Consider the following 20414-nt stretch of genomic DNA (forward strand, 5'->3'; position numbering starts at 1 on the left):
CCACGTGACCTAGGCTCGGTTAGTAGTGTTTGTCGTTACTGTATTGTTAGTTTTGACTTAGTCACGTCAATGACCAAATTGATCGTGTAAATGTCCTTCCTAGTGCGTGCGTCTCTGGGCCATTGTTAGCTTCACTTTTATAAAGCCACCAAAGTAAACATAAAGCCTCCAAAGCAAACTTGTATTAATTTAGCGTGCTTTGAAAGTGTACTATTTGTCTTCATCATAAAAAAACAACATAGTTGCAAAATTCTACTGCTACAAGTGGAAAGAGCTAGCCTGACGCCCCCCCATACAAGCAGTGCAGGTGTCCACCACTCGCCAGACATAGTACATTTTGATTTAAGTCACAAGTCCTTTATAACACCTTTATACATCAGAACACTCCTTCAGACATGCCAACCCTTCCGATTCAGGCGGGAGACTACCGATTCCTGCAAGCAAAAACTCGATTCCTCGGGGTTTCAGCTGACAGGGCATGGTATTGTGTAAGGTGGTGTATGCACTGCCAGCAATCTGCTCCTGCAGGCCAGTGCATAACACTTGCATCACCCTCTCTCTGCCTGTCATTGCGCTCCATGCTTTTGAAAGGTTTCAAATGTCCGATCCTGCAGCAGCACACGTCCAAAGCCCATACATGACAGTAACCCTATTCAAGGCCCCATTCTCCCGATTTTTTTTTTTAATCTCCCACTTTGCTCTTCTGAAATGTTGGCAGGTATGCTCCTTTTCGAACCTTGCTAACGTTGAACCTCGGCGGTGTAGCACGTTCTCTTCCGGGTTTCCTCGCGTACTAAGCTTGGGAGGGTTCGCTCTCCACAGAGGCTCAGTTTCAGGAAGTGCACCGCCTCAAGATGGCGGCTGCTACGCACTGGCTAAAACAAGAAGGGTAGAACGGCGAGTTCCGGGAAACCTCGCCCTGGGGGTGGCTTAGCGGCCGCTCATCAAGTCCGTCTTTTGTGTCTTCTGCTGTCACACAGCCCAGAGCAACAGCAGCAGGCGGAGCCGCCCCCTCCCTGCCCCAACCCTGCTCCATCCGCGCCGCTCCCTCCGACACTCGCTTCCTCTCTGCGCCTCCCTGTGCCATGGATGGGTGAGTACCTGCCCGAAACCCACCCCCGCGTCTTGTCCCGAGCAGCTGGAGCCCCCCCCCCCCAACAGAATACTCCCATCGGGAATAGACCATAACGGCACCCCCAAGTGTTTTAGGAAGTGTGTTCATTCTTTAGGCATCCATATATCTCCCTGTGTTTTTACTGGGTGAGGGCTTTTGGGTGATGTGGTCTCGCTCACTGTCTTGTCGATTGTTATTAAATCGCTCTAAGGTTGTTTTGTGGGACTGACTGGAGCTGTTGTGTTTTTTGAATATGGTGTACTGTGATAAGGATAGTTGTTAATGTTTTATGGGAGGGAGGTGTTGCATTGTATAAGTAAAGTATGACGCGCCGTGTAAAATAAGTTAATGTTAGCATGCTGGTATTATTTTCTGTCGGAATAGCGATGTTGCTCTGTTTTGTCTTGTGTTTTAGTGCTGTTGCTTTTCAATTTTTTAGGAGGAGTTCCTGTGTGTGTGTATGTGTGTTGAAGGGCACTGTGTGCTGGTGTGAGGGGAGCTGTTGCAGTTTGTGTAAATGTGGGTGGTGTTGCTTTGTATTGTGACGGGCAAGGGTTGTTGCTCTGAGGGTTGTAGTTAAGTGTTAGACTGGAAAAGGGGTGGTGTTGTGTGCTTTGCTGAGAGGAGCGGCGTTTTACGTCTGGTCTTCTGGAGCAGAGGGAGTTGTTGCGTTTAATGTGTTTCTGGGGACGGGAGCGTGTCCAGTAATCTTTAAATTGGAGGGAGAAGAGTGTTGCAGGTACATTGCATTGTATCAAAGGACGATGTTAGAGAAACTAGTATTGTTGGGGCGAAGGAGAATAAGATTATAAGAGACTAGATTGAGAGAACTCGAACCTAGAGTTCTTAGCATTTATTAAAAATAGTAAGTTGTCTTTTGTGGGCCTGTGTCACAACACTTTTGACATAATTTACATCTGACTTGAACAAATGGGTTAAAATGAAGCACGATTTTGGAGCCCGCTTGATGAAATGTCCTTTTTCAGTTGGCTAAGTTGTTGCATACAAAGAATTGGTGTTTAGTATTGTCAGCTCAGTTGCGTAAAGTGAAGCGTTGGATGCAAGTCATAGGTCTACCCATCTGAAAATACCTATATGAGCCCGTGGGTCGGATGTCATTTAAGGGTTGTGGGATGTGACCTGAAGAGGTGGTGATGCTACATTAAGTAGTAGGCCGTGTTGATGAATGTGTTTGCAGCAGTAGCCTTAAAAAGGCATTTTTCATTTTGTGGTGGGAGAATTTTATTTTTGAGGATTGGCTTCTCAGTGTGGCAGTGGGTATTGTGGATAATGAAGTGATAATCTGTGTTGCAATAAAACGTTGGATGAGCCGATGTTGGGTATGTTGATGTGCGTTGGGACAGGGATTAAATTGAGCTTGTCTCAGTGGAGAGAGACGTTTGAAACATATTACTGAGGCTATAGTTTTGAGTTACTTCCACTTTGAGGGTGATAGGGGGTGTTTTTGATTTGGATAATGTTTCTTGCAGTGTCATCCAGTGGGCTGGATGGTGTTGCACCTTTGGAGATTTGTAAGGAGTGTGTGTGTGTGTGTCTGCGCATGTACAGAATGGGTTGGATTTGTGGCTATGTCGCTTGTATGATCCTTGGTTTTGGATTGCCAGAAGAGAAGCTGACTGGTAACTACTGGCCGTCATATTGTTCACTAAATACTGGGATTGGATCTGCTCGTCTTATCTACTTTTCAAATTCCCATTATAAAATGAGAAAACATCTGTACTTGGAACAAGCTTTAAGGTGGTGGCAAACAAATCGTACAGACACTTGTCACTGGGTCACATAAAAGTGGGACGTTTGCAGAATTAAGACATTTCTTCTTCCCTAGAAGCATGCGTTGCAATAAGTGATTTCTAAGATTGTTTCAAACTGATCCAAATAATCAAGGGCAGTGTTTCCTTGAAACACTGTTGTAAAAGCCCATTTAGAGCATGTTTAGTACAAAAAGCGTTCTGTGCAGCCTTTGTATTTTAGTACTGCCACACCTCATCTGGAAGTCTCCTTAGTATTGACATTGCAATTCGTAAATGAGGAAGTGGACATGTTGTGCTGGATTGAAGTACTAAACCCCCACCATCTGAAACTTAATCTCTGAATTAGTTATATTGGATATGTCCTTTTCAGTTCGAAATTGAGTTGTGCATTGGTTGTTTATACCAAGTTAAGCGAACATCAGTGTAGAGGTGAAAAAAAACTTGTTGGAATCTCAAGTAGTTAAATTACATTTAACACTTACCACACATAGTATGAGGATGCTTAAATATACTTACTAGTAAATTTATATCTTGTCTAACTAGTCTATAGGCGTAGTCCTTTTCATATAAAAACAGAAAATGATTGGTATGTGTTGGGATCCTCTAAACCAGGACATTAAGTTACTAACTGCAATGCAGTACTTATTCAAATGTCACTAAAGATAAAATTGTACTAGGTTTTTAAATACTACAACATATTTACATCTCTTATCATTTCTTGTACTTCATATGGCCTATTTGACTTTTTTTTTAACCTCACCCTGAATTTACCGCATACCGTTTTTGTTGTTGTCATAAGTGACCTAGCTATCATTCATGCCATCAAAAGGATGTGACATAGAATTTTAAATGTACATTTCTTCTGGTTATTATACTCTCTTTAAATTCCCTTACACTCTTTATGAACTTTTCGAGGAGATTTCATGCCTAAGCTTCTGAGATATAAGTGGCACAAAGTAAATGTGCCGCTATCAGTTTGAGGTGTATAGTCGTTCGCTGTTTGGTCGACCTATTTGAGAAGAGGAAAGAAAAATGTTGTGTGACTTGAGTCTGTGGGTCAGATTTGGAAACATCTGCTCACACAAGATTAACATTAAGAAATGTGACCAAATTGTGAAGAAATAAGTGGTTTACTACCATCCCATGTCAGCGCTGGCATCACTCAGCCGCACCATTTCTCATAATCCTATTGCAGGGTACATTATCTGTCTGGTACTAAAAAGTAATTCCCTTGAGAGCCAAAACAGAACAAAGGCAGTTTAGGGAGCTACAATGATACCTGTTCTTTGCACAATAGTAAATCTTTGCAGAATATCTTAATGAGGTCTGAAGTTAAACTTGCGTAAATAATGCTTCGAGACTATGGAGTGTGGGAACTCAAACTATCAGTGGAAATTGGAATCTTTAATAGTCTGGCATGGGATAAGTAGAGGCCGTGGGACACATTGTCCTAAAATGCACTGTATACAGTGGCATTAACAGCACATTTCCCAGATCTGGTGTGGAAAACGAAGATTTCCTGATTAAAATATTTGTCTTGAACTTGCAGAACAACCAGAACCCCCAGAGAGGTACGAAGGACATGCCTGTGCTTGTAATTAGATAAAATCACACTTGGCACTGCCCAGGACGGTGGGTAGGAAGATAGTGTGCAGATTTGTAATTTCTGCTTAATTTTTGTTGCCAGTTTGTTTAATTGGTAATACTGGTTATGCCAATGAAGTATTCGCCTTGCATGATTACACTTATGACATGTATGCTTACTCATCCCCCTGATAACTGTATTTTGTACAGTAGGATTTGAAGAACCCTGTTCCGGCAGATATGATTCTGCAAAACTCTGCCCATGTTTCATTGGCACCTTACAGCCGAAAAGAATCTGCGAGGGATTCTTACTTTAATAGTTGAGAGGGAAAATTATTCTAGTTATGTCAAATGGGAATAATTATAAGGGGCGCGTTCACAATGCTCATTCATATCTCATATATTCTCTTTGCAAATTTCCATCTAGAGTTTCCCCCAGAACCAAGGTAGACAGCAGAACTGTAAATTATTCAATGAGAGAGGTACCTTTGTTCTTGCTAAAGACTGATAGGAAAAACTCAGCAATGACGTATTTTGAAGCAACCTATCCTTGCAGCCAAGGAAAGCCAGATTACTCCTTAAAGATGTTTAACCAATGTACTGCATTATGTTTGCAAATCAATGTGAAAATAGTTAACTTACTTTGTGGCATTTGAACTGTATCTGATGGTTATAACTGAAGAAGGTTACCATTTAGCAAGTAGAAATGTGTGAAAACGCAGCAGCCAGAAGAAATCAAACCGTGGCCTTGATCATTTTGCTAACACAATATTTAGTGTTGTGTAGCCATTACCGACTAAATGCTTTATCATAGAAAACGTATATCTCAAACTGACGTACATAATTCAAAGTCCCCTACGAACCTTGTTACAAAGTTTCGGGTGAAGAATCAAGGCACCATACCTAGGCTCGGAAGCAAATATTTCTAATGTGACAAGTGAAAAAACAGTTTTCATTGGAGTTAAAATACTATGCAAAGAGACCACAATTGATACTCGCTCTTTTGTATCACAGGGGAAGCTGTGATCAGACCGTGTATTTAGTGACTTGAATTTATTTGATATGTAAAATAGGAGCATGACAGTCGCCATGACCAATTACTATTGCAAGGTAAATTAAGAGTTGGAAGGTGTAGGCAAACGGTCTTCACTGAGAACGTTAAGAATACTTTGGGTGAGGAAACAAACTGAGGAGGGGGGTGATAGCACCTATTTTTGGCATGGGTTTCTACAAGCAACTTTGTATTCAATGCCTTTCTGATAAGTGGGACGAGCTCATTGAAAAGAGTCAATGCAATTCTAAAGCGGAGTTCCCATAACTCACTGCTTTCTTCCATACTTCTTTCTCTTGTATTTTGGTATTCTCAACAGGCTATTGTTGGTAGAGCTGATATTACGCTTGTGTGACCATGATTTGAAGGACATGGATATGTGGGGTGGGGCTCTTAGGGCAATGGTGTGGACTAGGCCTTAGGGGTATAATGTTATGTTTTTAGTTCCTGCACGACCGCTCAATGATTGCTTATGCAAATGTTGTGAACCAATAGTTATCTTGTATGAATTTAAAAAGTCGATATGTTGAAACTAATAGCATTCTACGCAAGGGAATACTGTAATGCATATATATATGCAGAGACAATCATTATACTGACTGAATTGCAGACAACCATGTAATGTGAAGACTGGTGTGTTGCGCAGTGGCGGCTGACATGGATTGAGGGTGGTCGGGCGGAAGGTGGGGGTAAAGGGGGGGGGGGGAAAAAAACTTACCTCCTCGCCACGTCTTGTTTCTCCTCTGTCGTCGCTCCGCTGGGCCGAAACAGGAAGCACCCAGGCTCCCCTGACCAATCTCAATGCTACAATACAGTGTTGTGATTGGTCTGAGCGCTGTGGTTCGGCGCTTAGCCAGGGAATGGGACCCTGGGCAAATTCTCATCCCTGTAATCCAGCCAAGGTGGGGAACATGAAAAGTGCACATGACCATTTGGCTGGCCCAAGAGGGCTGGTCAAACAGTCACTGCACGCTTAGTGTGCCCACCACCCCCTGCTCTGAGCGCAGAGAAGCCCCGCAAAGATGCTGCAGCAGGAACAAATAGAATGATAGTAACAAGTTATCGTTTTATTTTTCCTTTGTTTACACTGCTGAAAGCAGCGGGACGGTCTTCCTCTGCCTTAGTGGAGGAGCTGCCACTGGTGTTGCGATCTTTTATTGCAAAATACATTTGTGTGTTCCCATGCAATCTTTTCCTGCTAGAATATGAACATTCACTGTGAGTCCAACATTATTGAGGTGACCGATGAGTTATCCTTGGATAAAAACGTGCAAGTCCTGTAATGTTGTTTAACTTTACTTAGTGTTACGCTACGCATAATATTGTGGAATATTCTTTGCTTCTTTTAATCTTCAACTGGTAACCACTGTCTCGATTACCTTTAGAATCCATTGCTTTGATTTGTTAAACATGCTCTTCCAAAACTGATATTATATTGAAGGGGTTTCTAAAGTAGGGGTGTAAATATTGTTGGTTAAAAGTATTGTTTGTTGTTATAACGAAATGCTTATGTTTCTCAATAACCAAGTAGTATAGCCCATGTGCATTTTCTTGTTTTAGTGGCTTTGATAGCAAGAATAAATATGCAGGGCCCAGTTCACAACGCTAATGCTCCTACAGTCTGGTGCGCAAATAGTAGATTCAGATGCACAGAAATAGGAATCCATGTAAATCTATACTCCGATATGGACCGTATTACCAATTACAGCTAGCAAATACGGGAGACTTTTAACATCATAAAGTTAAGGAATGGGGGGTGTTTCCAGGAATGTTGGTGTCATGGAACAATGGCAAACGCCCACAAAGCCAAAACCGCGTTTGCAGTACCCAACCTTCAGAGTTGTTTTCATACTTTTAACATACTCTACATAATAATTTAAAAAAAAATCCTGTAGTAAGCATACTTGTTGCTGGTAAGAAACCTTATTTTGTAGTACTGTAAAGGAAGGAATTTACCCACCTTGGATTATTATTATTTTTACTCTGTTTTCCATAAATTGTAACGGTAACAGAAAAAGAAATATTACAAGGGTTCATATTGCAGTATGTGCAGACAGTGCAAAGACCGTTTCAAGAATAGTAGTGCAAGAAAAAAAAACATCTAGCATGAGAATAAACAGCATCATCATGTAACATGAGAAGTAGTCTGGAAGGCAAGAACATGGTACATGTTGCCACTTACTGCCCTGGGGACTATGAGGAGGATTGTGAGAAGTTTATTGCCCTTCAAGAAGTGTTCTCTACCAAGGGGGGGGCAATGGGGTTTGTCCAGGGCTGTCCTCTGCTTAGGAGGAAAGCAAATAAACCCCGGGAAGGAAAGGGGGAGGGTTTGGGGGAGGGAAGAGGCCAACAGACCTCCAAATCTGGGGGGAAGAGGAGTGGGAAAGAAGAAGAGGGGGGGGAAGGTGACAACTAACCTAACACTGAAGTCTCTGGGGGGGGAATGGGAAGGGGAACTGTAGTAGCTGGTCATCGAAATGGAGTGTGAAAGAGGCAGCACTGCAGGTAAGGAAGGAAGGCATCCAGAAGAGGTTTCCACCCCAAAAGCGTGGGTGTTCACGATCACTTTACGTCACAGGGGTGTGGAATTTAATAAAATGTCTACTTTGCCATGGGGCAAGTTGCTTAATAAATCTTCTTGTCTTGTAACAAAATCCACTTGTCCCTTAGGTGCTATGTAGTGCAGCGACAAATTATGGCAGCAATCTCATTATGGAAGAGCTATGATATAGCCTCTCTCATTATGCCAGGGCTCATACCCTAGTAGTGTTTGAATACTTGCAATCCCTAATGTTGCCATCTTTCCGCAGATCTACATTCTGGGGCTTGAAGATTGTGGTAAGCAACCAGCGTTGGAAGGCCCTTTTGTGTCTGTGCAAATCTAACTTGCATGCTTTAAGGGGTTTCAACAACTTTTCTCTAATCTTTTCCCATACTGACAAATGTTGGAAATTTAGTCCTGACAAAGGCAGATGTAAACCTTCTTTCAGAGTTGGGGTAAAAAGTGATTAGATGGAAAGTGAATTTGCAAACACTCACATTTTCGCACAAGCAAATTTACACATGCATTTTTGCTCAGGCTAAAATGCAGTTCACAAATATTTTATAGGAGTACTCTTTCTTGTCCTACTTCTGTAAATTCTTGGGAATTCACGAAAGTGGTATAGCTGCACTAATGCAAGGACGCGTACCATGGGTGCACTTTTGAGACTTTCTTTAATAATTGGGCCCCTAATTTGGTCTGGCGTTGAGACCGTGACTATATAAATCTGGGTTGCGCGCGAAGGGGGTATTTGGGGAGGCGAAAGTGGTGAGGTTCCTTCAAAGTGCGTGTCTATCCCTCACCTTCAAGACCTTTCACGCTGGACTTGGATTGTTTGTGGTAAGAATAAATAAAACTAGCATTTTCAATGCAATAGGACTCGCATTTACGGGATGGCGGGCGGAGGTCAGAGAGCGAGAACGCACGGACTGTAGGGGGGGAGAGAACGCACGGACTGGGGGAGGGGCAGTGGGGGAGAAGGCACCGGGAAGAAAATAGTTTGAGTAAAGGGGCCAGTAGCCTTGGAAGGATATAAATGACGACATGGTCGTCATGAGGAGGGACTAACAAGCCTTAAACCAATCAGAAGGCAGCATTTAGGGTCTAAGCCAATGAAAAAGATGGGCGGCGAGTGGGCGAAGCTTCCATGAAGCTTCCACACTATACTGAATACTGCATGCCTCGCAAAGCGAGCAGTGCAGTGCTGCAACGCTAGGCGAGATCTAAAAATGCCAATGCTCCATTTGCACCTTGAAAGTTAATCATAAATTGGCAGATTTTCTGCTGCCCGAAAGTCTGCCGAGCTAGTCCCACAGGTGAATTTGTGTGTTTTGGGATTTTTTTGTGTGTGTGTGTGCAGATTTCTGCATATTTTTGTGAATCCCTTAAAACTCGCAATGTTCAAGTTGATGGAATCCAAAAAATGTGTATATTTGTAACTTTTAGACCAACCTTTATTAATCAGCCCTTAAAAACCCCGTTCTTGCTCTACAATCTGTAGATATTTTTTGTCAAGACGTAGCTGTTTTTGTAATAGCTTCCTACATGGGGCATTTTAATGTCAGGAATACTTTAACTTTATTTTTGAAATGGCAATTGCAATGTTTTTGACAGTAAAACGTAATGCTTACAGCCGTGTACCTATTAAAGTATTTTACATTCTTATACTGAAGTTGGAGGAGGCCTCACAGAAATGAATGTGATCATGTACACTTGTGTCCTGGGCTCCTGCCAGCTGGTTGTTGTTGGTGAAGGTGAATTTGGGTCTGCAAAGCTATTCTGCGTGAAACTGCTTAGCTTTAAAACTGTCTACGTGACCATTGGAGTCTGCTTCGCGTTGCTGAGTGTCGGGAAGCTGATCTGCACAGTGGTGTCCTCGAACGAAAGAGGGCCGAACTAGCTTGTCCTCATTGTAAAATGGCATGAGAGAACAAGCCATGCTATATTTGTAAACCATTTCCTTGTGGTGTACTTTTCACGCTTGTAGATGGGACTACAGCAAGTGTTTCTTACAGTGGTTGGAACCCCAAGCATGCCATAATGGGAAATTGTCTTAAAGCAGCCCTCCCTGGATATCGCAGCTAGATTTCCAAAATTTTGCGGACGCAAAAAACGGAAAATTGCAGCCACAAAGCCCCGGGGAAGGTGACTAGGTGGGGGTGGTAAGGAGGAAGACTGCCAAGGGCAGGTGTATTGGTAGAGGACAGAAGATGCCTTGTGGGAATGTGTTTGGTTCACTAAATAAGAAAAGGAGGACAAGTGTGGGGACCAGGAGAAACCTTTCCAAGGATGCTGAGACGCTCTCATACCTGCTGTGTTCCGGGTTCCAAAATTCTTTTTAGCCTTTTTGTGCAGGCCTGTCACAGCTTGTCTTCAGGTTACTGTCGGCAGACTCTGCTTCTAGGTAGCTCCTAGTGGGACAGGAAAAAGAGAGAATGAAAACTTGTCTACTCTTTTGCAGCACGGTAATGCAGGGTCTCTAAAAGGAGGGCCAAATAAGCTTCCAGGGGATGCCCCTCCCCCACCCCTTCCATGAAAAGAAAATGACAAAATCGCAAAATCTTTGAGGATCTGTTTCAGTAGCCCTTGGCCCAGTAGCCCTTTGCCGCATCCTTTTCCTCTGACCTTTTTAAAGTTGGGTCTGTGAGCCACCTGATGGACTAGCTTGCTGGGGGAAGTTCTGTCTTTCCCATTTGTCAGTCCATGGAGGATGTTGGTGACCAGTGTGCTACCAAGATTGTCAATGTGTTGGACTCTTCCAAAACCCCAAACAAGACTTGTGTATTTAAGGCACACTTCCAGGTTGTGGTGGACTTGCAACATTTCTTTTTTTTCCCCTTGTTTTGCAACCTTTCATCCTGAATGGAAATTCGACCATGTATCTTCCCTATGTGGGTTTTAATGTCATGCATTAAAGGTTTTAATGTCATGCATTAAAGGAAGTGAAATGTGGGAACCTCTTTTGTAAAGTTGGGTGATAAACATACGTACATAAAATGTTGTTTATTATTCATACCCAGGTAAAAAAGCAAATCATAGCTGACGAGAAGAGGCTGTGTGTTTGCATACATATAAAAATCATAAGTAACTTCTTGTATGTTGCAATTGATTTAGGTAACAGCTTAGCTATGTGCATTGTGTCTGGATTCCCAGTTCATTTACTTATATTTTTTAATTGGTGTCTCTTGCTGGAGTTAAAGTGCATTGTTATTTATAGTGAATGTAATGCTTCTTTTCCACAACTGAATGTCGTAATATATTTCAACACCATTTAACTTTCCACCTAACCTTTTGTAGTGCCACATAAGAGATTAGAAATTTGTTACATGTTTTTATTCCTATCTCAATTGCGCACTTTGTACTTGTTCCATAACTAACGAATGGTATTTGACATTGTAACAGATTGTGTTTTTTGATGGAGGAGGGTGAAAACACTTCTCAGTCAACAACCACAGTCGTTTTCAGGACGAATCAGAAAAGCCAATAAATTTACCTGCGGTTATCCCTCTGCTAGCGTGGCACAAAATTAGTCAGGCTTAACTTAGAGGCATTGTGTTAAGTATTTATGGCGACACACTAAGTTACACAAAAACTTGATGATGGAATGTTTGAATTAATCTCATCCACTGGCAATTACTTGAGGCAATACCCCAGTCCATTGTTATTTTGCACACCATGCCACCTCATTTTGGACCCAGCCATATGCCAATCGGTTTTGACCCTACTCCAATGGGAACAGTCCATCCCAAACTGCAAGGCCAGGTCTTCCTGAACCAAAACACAAGCAACCTAGGACTGGTTTTGCCCTAGTTAACGCTCATCAACCAGGTATAGCTTGGTTCCCGTGACAAAGTGGGAAGGGTATGTCCAGACATGTCCTGGCCTGGCAGCTCTAGCTGGACTGCTCCTATTGGAGCAAGGTCAAGACTGATTTGCATATATGTGGGTTCAAACTGAGGAGGCATGGTGTGCAAAATAAAGATGGACTGGTATGCTGCCTCAAGTAATTTCTTGTGGCTGATATTAATTCATGTCTTCCGTTCATCATTTTTTTAATGTTTATTTATGCAGCACACAACCAGTAACCAAGTGAAAAGAATTAAGGAAAAAAAGGATACATTTTAATAAATAAAATGAGACAAAATGTAATTGGTAGAGCGGACAATATGCAATTTTAAAGGTTTAAGTAAAAATAGCGCCAAGAAACAGCAATGCTAACTGTGGGCATCTGATCACGCTAGACTGGGACAAAGTAATAATAATAATCCACATTTGTAAAGCGCGAACAATCGCCCATAAGGGTCTCTAGGCACTGGGGGCCATCGGGAAGATTAAGCAAGCTATTGCCCAGGGTCACATGGTGCTGGGCTAATCTGCCGCCGGCACCGGGTATCGAACCGTGATCCCCAGATTCCGGAGTCAGTTGCCCTGGCTGCAGCGCCACACCTCTTCCTTCTCACAAGTTCAAGGCGACTCTGATGGCATGTGGGCCAGATTCAGAGACCAAGTAAGTTGAGCTGAAAAAGGTACCTTCTCAGATTTTGGGGCGCAGACTTCAAAACTTCGGCTTTTCACAGGAAGAGCTCAACTGATTGCAGCCAGTGGTGCAGGGCCTGGGGAGGCACTGCTTAAGGATCAGGAACACTCCAGCAGAGGCCTAAACAGCTGGGCATGTCCAGTTTCAGCAGCACAGCTGGGCAGTTGCAGGGAGGCCTCTTGAGCTTGTTGTGCCCCTGTAGCTCTGAGATGGATGTCATCCAACTGATCCTTGAAGTCACTCCAGTTAGCCTGGAATAAAGGGAGCAGGTCTGAGATGGATGTCAGCCAACTGATCCTTGAAGTCACTCCAGTTAGCCTGGAATAAAGGGAGCAGGTCCAATCTTCCTTCTCAGAGAGCAGGGCAGGCCTTCAGGAGTAGGATAGTCGACTGGGTAACAAGGCAGTACTGCTGTGACGTCCATAGATCGAAGAGTTTACTGAGGAGTGGCTCAGGATATCCCTTTGAAGTGGGGGAAATGTCAAGTCCACCCCTACATCTGGTTCTGGAAAGTTCCTTTCTTCCCCCTGTCCAGGCTCCAAGTGATCTAGGGTGACAATTGGCGGGTGTCAAGTTATTTTGTGAATGTGCGCACCTAGAGACCCTCACAGGTGATTTGCCACTCTTTATAAATGTCTGTTTGCTGGAGGAAGCCCCATGAAATATAAGTGGGGCAGGGAACAGCTCCGTCCCTCATCCTGGCAGGATAGCCCTCTCCCATCTACACCCATGTTCTATTCACGGTCTATGCCCAAATGAATTCCTGATGGCAAATCAGTTAACTGGCCAAGGAAGCTGGTAACACCAACACGGCCTTAGTGTTTAGGGCTGAAAAATGTCAACTCTAAAAGTGGCGTTTTCAAAATTGTAATGTAAAATCCAAATTATCCATTAGAGGATTTTAATTGGACTCAAATGAGTTTTAAACATGACATTTCTACCTGTTCCAAATCAAAAGTTAACACTTATTAGATGTAATGAGGTAACCCAATGTTATCCTACGAAAGAGGTAGGCCTTACAGTAGTGAAAAACAAACTTCTGAATTTTCTCACTTATCAGGACACGTAAAACTTAAATGCATGCCCTTTTTAAATACAATGCACCCTGCCCTATGGGCTGTATAGGGCCTACTTTTGGGTAGCTTTTTTTGTATTCAAAAGGGAGGTTTAGGCCTGGCAAAAGGTTTATTTTGCCAGGTCGAATTGTCAGTTTAAAACAGCACTACATAGTGCAAGGACCAACCTGAGACATGGTTTATAAAGCTACTTTTAGTGGGTGGCTCAATATATGCTGCTGGCCATTAATAGTATTTAATTTACTTTCCCTGGGTTCCTCTGGTACCATATAAGAGGGATCTAAAAGTAAATTAAATGTACAAGGCGGATGCAAGTCATTTGTACAATGTTTTAGGGAAGAGCATAGGCACTTTAGCACTGGATAGCACTGGTAAAGTGCACAGAGTCCTAAAAGCCAACATAAACTGTTACAAAAACAGGAAGGGGTGAAGGCAGGTCTGGGAGGTCAGTAGGTATGCACACATTGGACCCCGGATATTTCTGAATAAAAATGTTCCTTCTCTTTTCTCTGCTTCTAGAACTCTGAACATTTAACCATGTTTCCACTATTGGGATGGTATGTGTTTTAGCAATTAATTTTCGCTTTTAACTCCACTAGCTCACAAAAATAATGTGCCCATGTGGCTCGTAATTTCTCCACAAAGGAGTCGACGATCTCACTAGTTAAAGTATAACAAAGCAGTGCAGTAAGGCTTACAAGACCAACTATTGCCAAAGAAATGCTATAAAATGAAATGTTTTTCTCCCTGTGCCTCTAACCTCTCCTTTTTTTCTGCTTATCCTTCCTGCTACTCTGTGCACTCTACGCGGCGGTGGTGATAGAGTAGGCCAGTCTAACATCCGTTCTGCTCTGCATCCACCTCTGCCATCAGTGGGCCTAGATCCCTGCTAATCCACACTCCCCTGATGTTTTTCTCCTTAAATGTTTTACTTTACAGTATAGATCTGTTGTGCTCCTCCTCTACCTCGCGCATGCTAACTTTCCTATTTATTTTGAGATTTTGTGACTTTGCAGTATTTTAGTTCACATGTCTTTTTCTTTACATATTTTGGTTAAATATCGTGGGAAGTCCTCGGGCTTCCTATCCCTGGGTTTGATTTCTCTGAACTAGTGAGCCCTCTTAAAGAACCATTGTCTCCAACAAATGCATTCCCGGAAAGATGCCAACATAACCCAGCAAAAAAACGCTTCGCTATATAGCTGTACGCTGTGCTTATCCAATCAAAACCTACTTCTAATTGCCGAAACGCATCCAACTCGAAAAAGTTACATCTTTTGCACTGAAATGTTAAGGGGCATAGTATGTACACTGAATCACGATCTGCACCGAAAGCAAACACTCTCTTAAACCTCTGCATCAACTCGTCCAAATGCTTTGAAAGGATTGCAGAGTTGTGCAGCGTGTATCTATCATCCGTTTCTGAGCGCAGGTCAACTTCCAACGTTGCAGGCCTGAAGACTATTACTACCCATCGCTTTGCATATTAAATCAACATTAAATGTATTTAGCAGGCATACTCGTTCATGGCAAATGGGTAACAGATAATCCTTAAAAAGAAACTTGCAGTCTCTGTATTAAATATCCATTAGTGATACCCACATGGTTTAACAAAAAAACAGCTAATACCTACTCTAACCCTAGGCATTGCATTTACTCTCACTGACTTTAACCCAGACAGACAACTCGCTGACATTAGTTTTTTCTTGTACCTTGTATGTGAAACTTTTGTGGGGATAGTAACACTATAGGGCCTGATGTCCAACAATGAATTTTCCTGATTGTTAGTCGATCCAGGTAAAATAAGGAGTCATCGGTTGTGTTTCATGTTGAAAGTAGGAGAGCTCTACTTGGAAAAAAAAGTTCTCTAAGAGGTTAAAGTTCGTCTGGCACTTAGATGCCAGCTTTTCCTACTTAACATTTTTTGATCTTTCATTGCGTTGTAGCTGGTATGTGCGTACCAACATTACTTATGTTTTCTGATTTGGGGTGGGATGGGTTTTGGTGGGAATACTAAGAAGAATGGGGTACTTGTCTCGTCTCTGTTGCTTTCAAGCTCAAAGGTATTTGGTTGTGATTGTACCACCTTTGACTTCACTTGTCTTGTGTTGTTGTGCTCCACTGAATGTCTGTTCCTTTACACCGGACATTACAGTTTCATTGCATTCTTTTTTTTGCTCTTTACGTTCTGATCTCCAATTCCTTTCTTTCTCTTCACCATTAGCCTTTCAATAACTGGCTTCCTAACTTGAGTTTCCGTTTTCTCTCTTCGTTGTCTTTCCATGCAGTGTTATAACAGATCTTATAGCTGTCGGTTTGAAGGTAGGACATCTTTTCAAGCCTCTCACCACCATTCTGTTTCTTGTTGATCTATCTGCATGTGCATCTCGTACTCCTTGTTTGTGTACTTCTTGTGAGTCTTTGCCTTTTTTATTTGTTGTTATGCATGTTTATTTGGTTTTGCAGCCAATTTGTGCCTTACACTGTCATGGGTGTATTGTGATGGACTAATAGTGCTGGGACACAGATGGAGGAAGGGATACCGAAGTTACACAGAGTACCTTGACAGTGGCACAGTACCAAACTGCCTGCTCTCAATCATACTGAATTCTTTGTTGGTTTTTGTTGTGGTTTTTAGCACTTAATGGCAGCCACCTTTCTTGGTGGTATAACTAAGACCCTTCTGATGAGCAGATTATGTTCCTTTACAGTTATAGGGTGGGTCTAGACGGGTGAATGAGATGGTGTGGCAGTCACTAGTGTGATGCTTTAGCCCTTCTATAATACTGACATTGGAAATATACACATATGTGAAGAATGGGAATCTGTTTGGGTGGACCTTGTAGGAGAGTATCGCCCACTTCTGAAACCTATGTGTTATAGTTATTTCAAATATTAGAAATCTTAAACTCATTATTTAGTAAAGAACTTTACACCAGTAATCTGGTTATTACAAAAGGTGCTGACCAGACACCCGTTGGGTACCTCTTATCCTTCCCTCATACCCCCAGTCTTCCAACCCTCTTTGACCCTTATTTATCACTGTCTCTCTAAAGCCACTGTTCTGTGTGCGTTCTCAGCATAGTAATAATAGTGGTTAGGAGATGTGACAAATGCCCCTTCCAGCTTTTCCTAGAATGCAGTCGGTGCATGCCCCTTAAATGCTGACTGTTGGTGCTGTCGCCTAGTAAAGCCAGTCTCTATTGGTAACATGCCAGCTTTTCAATGCCCCTCGTTTACACAATTTTATTGTGATCAGATATTCACCCCCACTATGAAGTTCTCTCTAAATTTGTATCTTACAGTAACCATGAGGGGACCCGTCAGATCTCACTGTACCGGACTGCAGAACATTTTCATAAAATGTCCTTGTCTACATCGATAAATATAGAGTTGCAATATTTTACTTCCACTGTGTTTTTACCTCACAGTTGTCTAGCAAGAAGAAAAGTCTTTTAAACCTGAATCCCCTTTCCACAAACGACTTCGTTCATATTGAGGCACTGGTTTTGCATTTGGGACCAAAGGGTGTGTGTTGCAGCCAGGAATATGGGTTGGTATATTGTATGTGCTATAACATTAATATGACTGTATCTGCAATGAGATCCGTACTTTAAACTCGTGGAGATATGATGCCCAAGAGTCCCAATTGGTAAGAGGTCTGAGTTTGAGAGGCAGACTTATTTAAAATAAAATTGCAAGGCCTTCTGAGCTTTAGCACGAGGCATGGGTGGAGGGGGGGCAGGTGCTACAAATACCATTCATGTGCAGAAACTCTGTGAAAGGCCTGGGAGGGGAATGGATATATTTTCACGTGGAATATGTCTAACAAATAGTACCATTAAAATCGGTTTGGCTGTTCCCATGAACAGCTGTTTCATTTGGACTTTTGGATGCAGGCTGAGATCTTGTAATTTTCTTCTCTCAGGTCTGCTGTCCTTTCTCCACGATCCGCTATAGTTTCATCATCTCCCACTGTCCCTTGCTTTTTTCCCCCTCTTCGTTATGGCTTCCTTTGGAGCGTGTTGAAGTGGCCTCAAGGAGGCCTGCAGTTCAACAGGGAAAACTCATGAATTAACGATCTTGCTTGAGAAAACACTCGGGTGGTTAGTGGAAAACTCTAACTCTTCCTTTTTAAAACTATCAGGTCCCTGGCTGTGTAGTCTCATTGATGGTTTACCCACCCTTGTGAAGCATGTTAGTTCCATGCTTGCTTTTGTGAGCCATAGTCTTCAGAAGAGTGCTTAACGGGCCCCCGCATCTGCATATCCTTGTATTTTTCAGCTGCCAGTTCATGGAAGGCTCCCATCTTTATACTCTAATTGTAGTACCCTTAGTCAAATATCATACCAGCAAGGATGTTCATACCAATTTCCAAGTGCAGGATGCAGCGATTTAACTAAATTACCGTCATTGATACTCTATTTTGGTTTGTAGCAATACAGTGATGCTGTAAAAAAGGACGCTTACAAGTGTATTGTTTTACATATTGATTATATAAATTATTTCTTCTAGTCTTTAGCAACAGTAGATAAATCTAATTTTGTCCGACAATAACCCACGCAAAGTTCCCTTTTTAGGTCTCGGCTGCGAAAGGCTGCGCTTGCGCAGTCTCGCTCCGAGATTTAATGAGTTTGAGTGACTTTGAGAAGAGGGGCTTGCACCCGCCCCTCTTCTCTCCTGTTCTCCATTGGCTGGCCTCTTAAATGCTGGCCAGCCACTGGAGAAGAGGTCCAGTCACTCCGTTGAAGCCCCGTCCTTTTCGGATCGGGGGGCGTGTTTTTTGCGAGAAGTCTCAGGGAGGAGACAACAGCAAAACACGCCCCCCAATCCGAAAAGGACACTCCCTTTCTCCGAGGCATTTTCTGCTGTGCCTCGGAGAAAGGCGGTGGTGTCCCGGCGTTGCTCCCTCACCTGATCTCCTTGTTTTAAGTATATAAATCGTTCACGGTCTTCGTTCGCCACTCCGGATTCAGCGCATACTACGGACTTACTCCGGGATCGGCCCCCACACTCCAGGCTCATCAACCCAGACTCCGGACTCCCTGCGGATTCAAAACAGAATCACTGCGGATTCAGCCCGCCCTCAAGACTCGCTCCAGGTCTACTCCAGCCGCAGGATGCCGGAGCCAGGGAAGGCACCGGAGCCCCTTCACTATTCCATTGGAATACTGTCCATCTCTGCAGGTAGGACCCATACTGCTTCGTTTAAACGGCGCTAAAATCCAATTGAGGTCAGCAAGCGCTGTGTGGATTGAGGGTCCTGGGCTCTGTTTAGATAAGTTGTTTAGGTAGCATTTGGGTGTTGTTGTTTTCTGAGGCCCAAGAAAACCGATTACGATGGGGTTACGCAGGGCTTTAAGTGGAATGAAAAAACTGGTGGGGGGGGCTCTTAGAGGGGCGAGGCCAGTGTAATTTAAGGGAGTGGCCGAAAACACGTAGGCGAAAAATCTGTGCTAAACATTGTGTGCCGCCCAACTTGTATTTTGCTTTTTCTGTTATTGCATCGAGATGTATGATGCAACAAGTAACCTCATACCTACAAGTCAGGACTATTGGCTTTGTCAATGGCTGTTAGTTGCATAAGATAAATGAGCAGCAACTGTGGCTTGTGAATAATATTATTCCCGTGTTTCAGAAAGAAAAGGGAAATCTTAAGCGAAACTTTTACTTTTTAAAAGGATTTACCTTCCCCCATCAACGCTTATCTGGCATTACGTGATGCCGTAACTTCTCTGCTAGTGAGAAGTGAGCACGCGCACGTCGATGGGCCCCCTTACAGTCCGGTAAAAACGGACCACCTGCGCAAGGCGCATAATCGAGCCCCATAGGGCCCCATTTAAATACACTGCCGGGACTCGGCACCGGCGAGGCCCTGCCCACTTAAAGCCCTGGGTTTACGGGAGCCGGGTCCTGGTAGAGCTGGCGGGAGTCCGTAACATGCTATCTTCGCGACTGTTTCAGCTCTACCGGCCTTCTGAGGCCGAAGCGTCTCGGGAAGACTTGGGTCCCCTATAGCTCAGCTCATATCTGAATACAGCCATGAAGGGCGCTTTCTCGCAGTACCTCACCTGTAACCGATCATCAGTAGAATAATAAAGTGAACCGGTGTTTCCTGGGTTAACTGCCGTGCTGGGGAGATCTAAAAGGAACAGGTGTGTGTTTGTCACGGATGTCTTTTGTGTGTCTCCGGCTCTTCTCCAGATGGGAGAGGGGCTGGTGTGAGTGCAAGTTATCATTTCATGTCTGCCAGTCTGTTTCCAGATTCCCTCCTAAAGAGGGAACCTGGCAGGCGTGTTTTATTTATCACTGCATCATGACTGTCTGCTGTTCTTCCAGGCTCCCTCCTGCTGGCAGTGACGTCATACAGCTCCTCCAGAGCCACGCCCCTCATTCCCAGCACATCCCTGGGGGTCCTGCTGGTCATATTGGCAGCTCTGCTGGGATATACAGGTGAGATCCCATGCGTGGGGGTTCAGGGGAATTAGGGAGGGAGGCACACGGCTGAGACTGTGTGCGACACAGTGCCTAAATACACCACGATCGCTTCAATGCGCCTATGACAACTCAATATGGGAATGTAGTGCTTGAAACTAATGCTGGGCGTATATGCCCCGAGGGGAAATCTCCTCCTCGTGGTTATGAATGAGAAGAGACCCGTTCTTCTTTCGGAAAATGACAGGAAAGTAAACGTGTCGAAAATCCCGGTGCCAGTTCTATAGGATAATCTCCCGTTAA

General features: G+C 43.4%; 1 protein-coding gene across 4 annotated transcripts in view; it reads left to right on the forward strand.

The window, feature by feature from the left end:
* Positions 1–940: 940 nt before the first annotated feature.
* The window catches only part of PTBP3 (polypyrimidine tract binding protein 3), a 683480-nt gene continuing 664006 nt past the window's right edge, over positions 941–20414 (forward strand). Inside the window, exon 1 of one of the 4 annotated variants that reach the window (XM_085641272.1) lies at positions 941–1093. In XM_085641272.1, the coding sequence (XP_085497398.1) occupies positions 1090–1093 (4 nt within the window). In that variant the 5' untranslated portion in view covers positions 941–1089. Of the gene's footprint in view, positions 1094–20107; positions 20130–20414 lie in introns of those variants that run through there. The other 3 variants (XM_085641268.1, XM_085641270.1, XM_085641273.1) reach the window with 3 other exon arrangements.

The sequence above is a fragment of the Triturus cristatus genome, chromosome 2_2, assembly GCF_964204655.1.
Source record: "Triturus cristatus chromosome 2_2, aTriCri1.1, whole genome shotgun sequence".
Lineage (NCBI taxonomy): Eukaryota > Metazoa > Chordata > Amphibia > Caudata > Salamandridae > Triturus > Triturus cristatus.